The sequence below is a fragment of the Carassius auratus genome, chromosome 38 (genome assembly GCF_003368295.1).
Source record: "Carassius auratus strain Wakin chromosome 38, ASM336829v1, whole genome shotgun sequence".
NCBI classification, from domain to species: domain Eukaryota; kingdom Metazoa; phylum Chordata; class Actinopteri; order Cypriniformes; family Cyprinidae; genus Carassius; species Carassius auratus.
In genome coordinates this window covers 7,756,564-7,767,543 of record NC_039280.1, presented here as the reverse complement: position 1 = coordinate 7,767,543, position 10,980 = coordinate 7,756,564, and the positions used below count along the sequence as shown (strand labels likewise).

Sequence of the window (10,980 nt, the reverse complement as noted above, 5' to 3'; positions counted from 1 at the left end):
TTTATTGTGCATTTTTAAAAGGATTTTCATATTTAATTAATTAAAGTATCTATCTGAGTGGGTAAAATATATTTATATCCTTAAAATGATGCACAACATAGTCTAATTTTGATCAATATTAGGCTATTTGGACAGATTTTAATAGAATAGATTCACAGACAGACAGACATATAGACAGATAGATAGACTGATAGACAGACACAGATAGACAGATAGACAGACAGACAGACAGACAGACAGACAGACAGTTAGATAGATAGATAGATAGATAGATAGATAGATAGATAGATAGATAGATAGATAGATAGATAGATAGATAGATAGATAGAAAGATAGATAGATAGATAGATAGATAGATAGATAGATAGATAGATAGATAGATAGATAGATAGATAGATAGATAGATAGATAGATAGATAGATAGATAGAATGCTGTCTCTATGAATAGACCGGCGTGATGATGGCACGGAAGCGCGTGGGGGTTTGGTGACGTAGAGCGCACGTCGTCCGCAGTGCACGCGAGGCCTGCTGCCAGTGGAAGAAAGCGCTTTCAATACGCTGAGGTCATGTTATCGAAACCAGCAGCCGAATAAGAGCTATTAATAATCGATAGAGTCTTCACCTCATCATTTCTGAAGAGTCCGGGTATTTAAGTGGCATTTAGGATAAAGGGAGTGTTTATATTTTAATCGTAGCAGGTAAGTGAGCGTTCTAAGGTGGTTTTAATGCGTGGTATTGTTTCGACGTGGGGGAGGGTGTGTGTTTACATCACAGCTAATTTTCTTTTATTTGAGACGATAATAGGATAATGTCGCTGTTTTGAATGATGAGGCTTTTTAACGTAGAGGCTAATAAATGAGCCGGGCTCCGTGGGTTACGTGAGATCGCTTATAATGGTATTTGTCAAACTGATCACATTGCCAGAAACCCATTGTAATCGGTGTGCGTTTTCTGGATGGAATTTATTTAGGAATTAAACATAAGAAAGGCTGATTTACTTATGTGTTTAGTATGTATACTGATCACTGTCAAAGACTTGAACAAAAACTATACATTATTTCTCGTGTATCTAATTGTATCTTACTGGCCTGTGCTGTCATATAAATTCGGATATATATTATCAAAATTATAAAATGTAAATATCACTCTTTGACAACAGGCTGATTGATTTCTGCTTGACAAAATTTGCCCATTAGATCTGTGTGATGAGTAAATTGTTATAACTAACAGAAACTGGGTCCTAATGTTAAATCGCATGAAGAAACCATAAAAGTTTGTCTTAATCAGGATTTTATCCCATTGTTTAGACCGTATATAGCCTAGATATCAAGCTAACTATACAATTATCCATTTAACTAGTGTATTTTTGTTTAGCCAGTAGTCAGTCATCTTTTATTAGTGAAGCTGTCCTGAATTCTGTATTTTATAAATAATTTAATTACTCAAATGTGATTTCTATTCATTTATTTTATTGTGCATAATAATACTTGTGGTTTGAAATGATTCTCTTTGGCAATATTGTGACAAGTAGTTGTGAGTTAGTGTTATTATCCTGGAAGACTAATATTTGGCTCTGATTAAAATGAGAAATTGTGTTACTTGAATAACTGGTTTGTTTGTGTGCGTGCCTGATTGTGTAAGTATTGAATATTAGCCTGTATGCCAAAAAGTGGTTGGTTTATTTATTTCTATATTTTTTCTTGCTTGATTGTCAACCACAAATCAAAGCTTGTCTTGACAAAAGTCTCTCTCATTTGCTATGGATCCAAAATGCAGTTTATTAATGCTTTCATATTTGGACATATTTAGTTCTACTTTCTTTCATCACAGTGAATTGTGCCATTTTTAATATCCCTGATATTATGCCATTTGCAGAAACGGTTAAATATGTGGAAGCATTTTTCTGTGGAAGTGGGTCATGCTGTTTTAACTCCGGTTAAGAGCTATTAGGAAACTACCCTACTCTTTTGTGGCATATTTTTTTGAGTCCCCTTGCTATGTGTGCTTGTGTTTCTAAAAGCTGTATGCTCTAGTTATTTTCTTTTGGATGACACCGAGATAAAGCCCAGAGCCAAAAAGAGGTTCAGGACCACTCTATGCTGTCCTTTCAGTTTATTCTGCTGTGCCAAGAAAAAAAGATCCTGCAGGAAAATCATGTTACGCTGGTGAAGATATCACAACAGTTGCAAAATTATAGTGGATTTTTTTTCTTTTTTCTATGGTCTAGGTTTGTAAAAGTCTGCCTTGTTCGGATGCTCACACTTCGGCTTCACCATGAACAAAAATAAGCGAGAAAAAGAGTTCTACAGCGTAGATGTGGGTGATTCAACATTCACAGTGTTGAAGCGGTATCAGAATCTAAGACCCATTGGCTCGGGTGCTCAGGGAATAGTCTGGTATGTTGTATTCCACCTCAAATCAAGGACGTTAGACAGTTGCCGCATCTTTTCATCTGCTTCATGCATTCTTTTCTCTTTTAGCTCGGCGTATGACCACAACCTTGAGCGAAATGTGGCTATAAAGAAACTCAGCCGGCCTTTTCAGAATCAGACCCATGCCAAACGTGCATACAGAGAGCTGGTGCTCATGAAGTGTGTCAACCATAAAAATGTAAGTCATGACTCTAAAATGGGCTCTTAACATGTTGTATGCAAAAATAGCATAAGCCGTCTAATAAATATGCTTTTTTAATTTCCAGATAATAGGCCTCTTAAATGTTTTTACACCACAAAAAACATTAGAAGAATTCCAAGATGTGTGAGTATATGTTATATATTTACACAGTAACAAATGCCAGACCCCAGCTGATACCCAGTAATGCTTTCTCCCCTTTCTCTCACATCCACACACACCCACTCCTTCCTCTCTGCCTCCCTTACACCCCCCCCCCCCCCCCCATTGCACCCTCTTTTTTTGCCACGCCCCTTTCCCGACGACAGTTACCTAGTAATGGAGCTGATGGACGCCAACCTCTGCCAAGTCATTCAGATGGAGCTGGACCACGAGCGGCTGTCCTATCTGTTGTACCAGATGCTGTGCGGAACAAAACACCTCCACTCGGCGGGGATCATCCACAGGGTCTGTGCTCTTTAGCCTTTAAACCTGTCCGCCTAAACAAAAAGACTGCCATACACAGCCAAGGTTGCACGGACAGCAAAAGCTTAATAATCAGTTAAGGTGAGAGAGGGGGAGGGGTTTCATCCCTTGGGCTGATTACAAAAAGCCAGACCTCTGCCTGCCTGACTGCCTGATTGCAGCTGCTGCTGTGGACTGCATTGCGCTGTTGAGGCAGGGACGTGTTGAGAGACGACTGGAGGGAATCGATCAATTGATCCTTAGTAAACATCGCTGTCCCGTTTCACCTTGACTTTACCTCTGTCTTATACAGTGTACTGCTTTTGCGCAGATATGACCGGAGACCCTTATGTTAATACAGTGAATCTCGTCATGTCCCATGAATGGCGACCTTTGAACATTAAATATGCACATTTCAATTGCAGCTGAGGATAATCAAGCGTTAAGTGAATAAAAATGGTTTCACTCTGACAGATCTGTGGATAGCTGATGAGAAAACAGAGGAACACTGAAAGGAAATAAGTAATCTTTTTCAAGGTTAATATTGTGGAAAGACTTGTTTGTTGAGAGTGGAATACAGATCATTAGTTTTGATACACTTTAGCCCTATATACTGTATTGTTGGTCAGTTTTCAGTTAGACCGCATCAAAAGTGAAACCAAAAATAGTGAATCAATTTGCTCACAATTAAAACGCTTTCTAAAGCCCACACAATTTATAACTAGTTAATTTGCAATTATTAAAAAATCATACGGACAGCAAACATTTAAAAAGAATTTCACAATTGTATTTTTATTTTTTTTAAATATCAAAACTTTGTGTGTGTTCTTTTCAGGTTTTAAGTTTTCTTAGGTCTCAGACTTTTGGACTGCCATTTATATTTTTACTTATTTACGCTCATGAAAAAATGGCAAATTGAGTAATATTCTGTCTTGTGATTCTTTAGGATCTGAAACCCAGCAACATCGTGGTAAAGTCAGACTGTACCCTGAAGATCCTGGATTTTGGTCTGGCCAGGACGGCAGCTACGGGTCTGCTGATGACACCATATGTGGTGACACGTTACTACAGAGCCCCTGAAGTCATCCTGGGAATGGGATATCAAGCCAATGGTCAGTGCTGCTGACAAGCTGCAGAATGCCTAGTTGGTATATCCTATGCATGCTTAACGGCCAATATCATCCTCGTGTTGCAGGTTTCATTTCACACTTTTATAGGCCTCTCTAATGCTTTCCTTGCACTAATAGCTTTGCGGTTTCAGCACGGGGGAATTCTGTTTTTTTGTTTTCACTTTGATGAAATGTAAAGCCTGTTCAGTGTGTGATGAGTTGACAATGGCTTGGCGTGTTCATTAATTTCTTACCCAAACTATAATGAATAAAGAAAGCTCTTATGCAACAGTACAAAAATACTAACACCCCTGACTTCCTGCTTAACTGTTTTCTCTCTTTCCCTCTGCTGCACATGCTTAGTGGACATTTGGTCTGTGGGCTGCATTTTGGCAGAAATGGTCCGTCACAAAATCCTTTTTCCTGGGAGGGACTGTATCCTTGAGTCCTACAAGTAAAAAAATGCATCTTCGACGGCAGAATTGTTTGTGGTCATTTTGACAGTTTACTCATGATGAGCTAGACATACTGTTTAGTCCCTCTTTAGATTGGTATTAATTTAATGAATATTATTTTATATTGTGTTCTTTGTTATGCATGCTGTATGTTCATCAAACAGTGGATGGTTGTGTTTTGATTATAGCTCTTTTATTTATTTTGCATTTCACTCCCTTATTTATTTCTGTGAGGGGCAGTTTTGACTTCTGGCTAATTTGGTGAATTATTTTTGTGAATGCCACTATTTTGAAGGATTAGTTTAAAATTTTTACACTGGCACCTGCTTGTTTCATATTGTATCATATTCTAATTCTTTTTAAAATTATTGTTTTACATTGGTACAAGTTGTTTTGATATTTATTTAGCCATTGCTCTGTTCTGTTCTCGTGACAAGGGAGTAGGGCATCCTTGGTGAGCTTAAAAGATGTTTAAAAACATTTTCAAAATCTTTCCAATTCGATACGTTTAAATAGTAGTGTATATTTCGGTAGATATGTGGGATCTTTCAGGCTTACCATTACAGTAGGTCAAGTGTGGCTTGATGGTGTTTGAGAACACACCGTTCCATCGTCCCAAAAAGCCTACATCATCTGTAAAAAAAAATCTATAAATCTAAATTTGTATTAGTGTGCAATGTTTTTTCCCTTCCATCATAATCAGTTAATGAGTCACCATCGTGAGTCACAACATGAGTGTAAATGGTCAGGCCTGTAATGCACTGTGAAACTCGTTTCCGGGTTATTTATAGTGTTGCAATGATTATTCTGTTACGTCTGTGCTCCATCCTCACTGATTTTCCATGCTAGACATGGCAGATCCTGCATGACGCACATCACTCTTGCCATCTGATTTCATCATCATTTTGCCTCCCTTTTTTAAGCTCTGTGTTGCATGCTAATTTCACTTTCATTTCATTTTTCAGTGGATGTATGGTCTGTTGGCTGTATCATGGCTGAAATGGTCAGAGGTAGTGTGTTGTTTCCAGGTTCAGATCGTATCCTTACCTGTCTATCGTGTGCCATCCATTCCATGGTCATCACTTCTCTTTAGTAAACACAATACTTTGTTTCCCATGGTACACTATGGCATAAGCAATCAAAATTAATTGGTTCAATGTGCAGGATTTATCGAAAGCTTTCAACATGATCATTTTAGTTATTGTAGGACTGTTTATACTTTTCTTAACCCTCTAATGCCTGAAGATATTGATCAGTGGAACAAAGTCATAGAGCAGCTGGGAACACCATCCCAGGAGTTCATGATGAAACTCAACCAGTCAGTGCGGACCTATGTGGAGAACAGGCCGCGGTACACTGGATACAGCTTTGAGAAGCTCTTTCCCGATGTCCTGTTCCCTGCTGATTCAGAAAACAACAAACTGAAAGGTACATCTGCTTGAAGATTTAAATGGGTGACAATATTTCTTGAGCATTTTGCTTAATTAGGCAGCTGTGCAATCGCTGCTTGCAAATGGGCATGTCATAATGTTAATATTAAAGATTTCATCCATCATTTAACTGACACATATTTGCTAAAGAAAAACAGCCTAATTCAAAATTCGAATCATTTCCAGTGCATGCACAGTGAGTGGCCTGAATAATCTGCTGTGTGGTTGAGGTGACATGTCAAGCCACTTGAGAACAACTGAAGTACCATTAACACTTTGTACTGGATGTGATTTGTTATGCAGCGAGCCAGGCACGGGACCTGCTGTCTAAAATGTTGGTGATCGATGCATCCAAACGAATCTCCGTGGATGAAGCTCTGCGGCACCCCTACATTAACGTGTGGTACGACCCAGCTGAAGTGGAAGCGGTGAGTTTATGCGCATTCACACACAGTAATTTCCAATCCACTGCCGTCAAGTACATATACAAGCTCATTGTAATTTTGATGAAAAGTCTACAAAAATGATTATGGATTTTGTTTCCCCAAATCTTCAAACCAAGGGTTGCAATTTTTAAACCTTTTTATCACAAGTTGTACAATAAATTTGCGAAATAAATAAATTATTATTATATTATATAACAGTTATGCTCAGCAAAGCCACATTTGTCTGATCAAAGATCAGTAATTTTATAAAATATTCTAACAATTTAAAATAACTGTTTTTTGTTTTTTTTGTTTCAGTGTATTTTAAAATGTAATTTATTCCTATGATGACAGCTAAATTTTCAGACGTAATTACTTCAGTCACATGATGCTTCAGAAATCATTCAAATTCTGCTTAATATTTTTGTTAATTCTGTTACATTCAGATTTTTTTTTTAGTTCAAAAGAACAGTACTTATTTAAAATATAAATGTTTTGTAACATTCTAAATATAATTGTCAATTTTTTTTATTTTGATCAGTTTAAGTCCTTGCTGAATAAAATGAATTTCTTTCAAAAACAAATTTTTTTTACTGACTTCATACTTGTCAACAGTAGTCTATCTATTAGTTCTCACAACAGTCTCTGCCCCCCCCCCCAGATAAGCTCATAATCAACACATTGATTGTTTTTCTCCCCAGTATAATTATGTGTGCTTCTCTTTCTCTTTTCAGCCACCTCCTCTAATCATAGACAAACAGCTCGATGAGAGGGAACACACAGTGGAGGAATGGAAAGGTGGTTTGTTTTTCTAATTTAAAGTTCACAGAGTGAAATCCGATGCAAAAGGAAAGTGCCAGAGGCTGAGAACCAACATGATTTGCCCACTGCACCCGCAGTCGAAATCTTGTCTGCAGGGGTCACCTGATTGAATAGTGTTAATAAACTCCTCAGCATGTTTAAATGTCTGACGGCAGTTGCTTAAATTAGAAAGAGTGATGTTTCTTTCTACTCATGGAGCGTGTGCTATCAACTTAAACCATGCCAGTTTCCATGACTTCGTTCATCTGTTCAGCGTATGACAGTAAATATCTAAGTAATAATGCAACTGACTTTTTCAGCTGCATGACAGTAGCTCAGCTGCTTTTTAAACTTCCAGTGACAAACTAGCTTCGATTCATTTTAGTGAATCAGTTCGTTTGGAGTAAAACAAAACAATTGGTTTAATATCAATCCCTTTCATCCATGTACGTAATTAAATGCTGGTGTTCATTACCGTGTTTTCAAGTTACTATAGATTTTTCCCCAGATTTTATGCATCTGTGGATTTTGTGCTAAATAGTAACATTTACAAAGCTTTATTTCCTTATGGCTTATTTAGATAAAAGTTGTGTAGACCTCAGTTTTTTTCTCTCGAGTTATATTTGAATTGTTTTTTCTTTGTCTTCTACAGAGCTGATCTATAAAGAAGTCCTGGATTGGGAAGAACGGGTGAAAAACGGTGTCATTCGAGGTCAGCCTTCCCCTATAGGTTAGTAAGACGATTTTCTCTTAGTCTAATGCAAATTATGTTCATTATGTTTTCAATGAAATAGATTTTTTCATTTGCATATACTCACACATCATGTTTGGTTGATCTAACCGACTGTTGTGTTTCACATAGCACAGGTGCAGCAGTGATCAACGGCTCACCCCAGCCATCCTCCTCTTCCTCCATCAATGACGTCTCATCAATGTCCACAGAGCCCACCGTGGCCTCAGACACAGACAGCAGCCTGGAGGCCTCTGCGGGACCCCTGAGCTGCTGCAGATGACTATCACCTTCCCCCGGAGATTCTCTGTGTGTGGCATGGTATCAGATTTAGGCCAGTCTAATACTTTCTTTTGGGTCGGGGATGGCTTTTTTTGAGTTCCGCTCTAGATGCTGTAAATAATTACACAGTTTTATCTTTTTAGCGACAGCCCTAACAGGCTCAGGCGATGATAGGGAACTCCTTAACAAATCTCTTCTTTTATAAGCTACGTTTAGAGTATTTTGTCATGTCGTCGTAGAGTGATTTTGGAAGGTAATCTGTAAAGATTGAGTTGTGAATATATTTTCTCAAATGTATTTATTTTGAGTCTTTTTCCTGGTCAGTGTATAATTTTCTTGGTCACTTGGGATATGAAAGTCTTTAGAAACAAGTCCATGTTAGTATATTACAATGGACATAACCATATTGCACAAATTAATATCAGCTATTTAAGTACATTTTTGACATAACTTGCCTGAGGTGGCATTTTCTGGGTCATGTTGTTGCGCAGCACATATTATTTAAATTTTGTACAGTTGCATTTAGATATAACAACTCACAACATCCAAAAACAATATTTTTTATATGTACATTGATTTATTTTACCAGGCTGTTCTTTTTTCATGAATAGTTTTGCTGCTGATTGACTGTGAAATGTGATGTGCTTGTGCGTATGTCTGTGGTGTTCTAGTTCTTGTCCTAGTCCTAGTTACCTAGGATTTCAGCACCTTTTTATTTTTATTTTAATAATTTATATTAAAAAAAATGTTTTAGCCCTTCAAAATCTGCTTATAGAACAAGCATCGCGCTTCATTAGCTGTGATTGTATCATTGCAGTTTTGCAGTTTTTATCTAAACATTTTTCCAAACCCTGATAAGGTTTGTTGCTTGAAATTTGAGTCCGAAATTTTGGAACACCAACAAAAATTTACACTGGTTCATTTCTTTAATATTCCGGAGTTGTTAAGCTACTTATTTATTTATTTTTGTACAACAGTGAAATTAACCCAGATCTTTAGATATTTAATTAGTTTTTTTTTTTCTCCTGTCAGGTCTTTAATGGCATGTAATGTGCTGTAAATGAAAGGGACCTACTGTTTTGGGGATTGACCTACTGTGTACGTATTTGCTTTGTAACTTATGACATTGAAAACTGTGGAGCTCCACACATTATTTGATAAAAAGTTTAAGATATATCATGGAAGAGGGTTTTTTATGTTTGCTTTAGAATTTGAAGGTGAGAGAATGTTGAATAGGCCTAAGTTGAATCTGAATGTTTATGACATATGGGGTTCAGCCCATTGGATTTATTTGCCTGTGCACAGGGTAAAAAACGAAATCTTTTGCTATTACTTTATATTATTGTTGTTTTGTTTTAAGTGCTCTTAACAGTGGCAATGATATTAAGCCCTACATACTTGCATGGGAACCCTGAGCCTGCTGGAACTGCAAAAAGCAAAAGCTTTTAGGCATGAAACACAAGAGCCATTTAAAGGTCGAGTCTGAACTACCTCACACTTGATGCCATACAGCTCACATTTTACAAGTATTACTGTAACCTTGATTTCATTTTATTTATTTATTCAGAAAAATAGGAGTGTTGAAGTGTCTGTAGATTGGATCTGTGAGAATGTACTGTATGTACAATTCAACAAGTGTGTGTCTTTATTTATTCTAGACTGTTTTTTGTTTTCTTCAGCTTATGTGCAGTAACTCAAAGCTGAACAATGAACCATGTTATTTCAGACTCGACATCTATGCGAACATTTTTGGAAGGGTTCTGTCCAAGAAAAGAGAATAATAAAAATGGAGAAGAAAAGTTTCCTAGTTCCCCAGTCTCAACGGTGGTCAGTATCTTGCATGACCTTCTTAGCACTTGATTTTGAGTCCAAAACACTGTACAAGAACTATAAGATCATGGTGTTGGGTTTATTAGACTTCACAAATTGATGCAGTTGTTTTATATTAGGGTTAGCAGATTACCACCTCAATAGAATGCACTGAAATTCAACTGTTAACATCATAACAACTGGAAAAATGGAAATAAACAGTTGAAAAATTGGTTTGCTTGAGTGTTATTTTTCCTCCCATTATTGTGCCCTCTCCAAGAACTTATTCTTAGTTTAAAATTCTTCACCATGAACAACTTTATTTAACTTTGGAAATTGTTGCTGCTTTCCACATATATTAAAGACTTTTAAGAGTTACTTCATCCAAAAATTATCATTCCAACCGCTTGAGACTTTCATTCATCTTCAAAGCGCGGATTAAAGGAATGGTTCACCTTAAAATTAAAATGTATCCCTTTAAGGTATAAAAAAAAAATATTTCTGTCCCTCTTTTTAAAGTCCATTCCACCAAAACTTTTGATGCATTTTAATAAGTTAATAAAGGATATTTATTTGAATCAAATGGTTTAATCCAAGTGTTCTAAATAGACACAATTGCTTATATGATGAACAGATTTACTTTTAATCTTTTATGCTTTTATTCACATATAAACACTGATCAGAAAACAAATAGCAAGCACATGAAATATAGTAAATATAAGCTCAAATGTACATACTTCTTGAGGCAATTAAGTTTGGGTAGAATGGACTTTTTTAAAATGGAAATGGAGGAATCTTTCATTAAAAAAAATCTTCATTTTTGTTTTGAAGATGAACAAATGTTTAGAAAGATGAGTGTACTCT

The 10,980-nt window shown here is 36.6% G+C and overlaps 1 protein-coding gene across 4 annotated transcripts; it reads left to right on the top strand.

Annotated features, from left to right (window-relative positions):
• The first annotated feature begins 498 nt into the window (after positions 1 to 498).
• Positions 499 to 10,350, top strand: mapk8a (mitogen-activated protein kinase 8a). 4 transcript variants are annotated; one of them, XM_026223778.1, is made up of 12 exons: positions 502 to 698; positions 2,228 to 2,396; positions 2,481 to 2,610; positions 2,699 to 2,757; positions 2,940 to 3,078; positions 4,022 to 4,187; positions 5,605 to 5,676; positions 5,885 to 6,067; positions 6,373 to 6,497; positions 7,229 to 7,292; positions 7,948 to 8,025; positions 8,158 to 10,350. In XM_026223778.1, exons 2-12 carry the CDS (start codon positions 2,275 to 2,277, stop codon positions 8,172 to 8,174), a joined length of 1,155 nt encoding a protein of 384 aa, XP_026079563.1. In that variant the 5' UTR covers positions 502 to 698; positions 2,228 to 2,274; the 3' UTR covers positions 8,175 to 10,350. The 4 variants fall into 4 exon arrangements, 3 of the variants coding, with proteins under 3 accessions (XP_026079563.1, XP_026079562.1, XP_026079561.1); XM_026223777.1 differs by lacking the exon at positions 5,605 to 5,676 and adding an exon at positions 4,548 to 4,619 and having other exon boundaries at positions 8,163 to 10,350; XM_026223776.1 differs by having other exon boundaries at positions 503 to 698; positions 8,163 to 10,350.
• Positions 10,351 to 10,980: the final 630 nt, after the last annotated feature.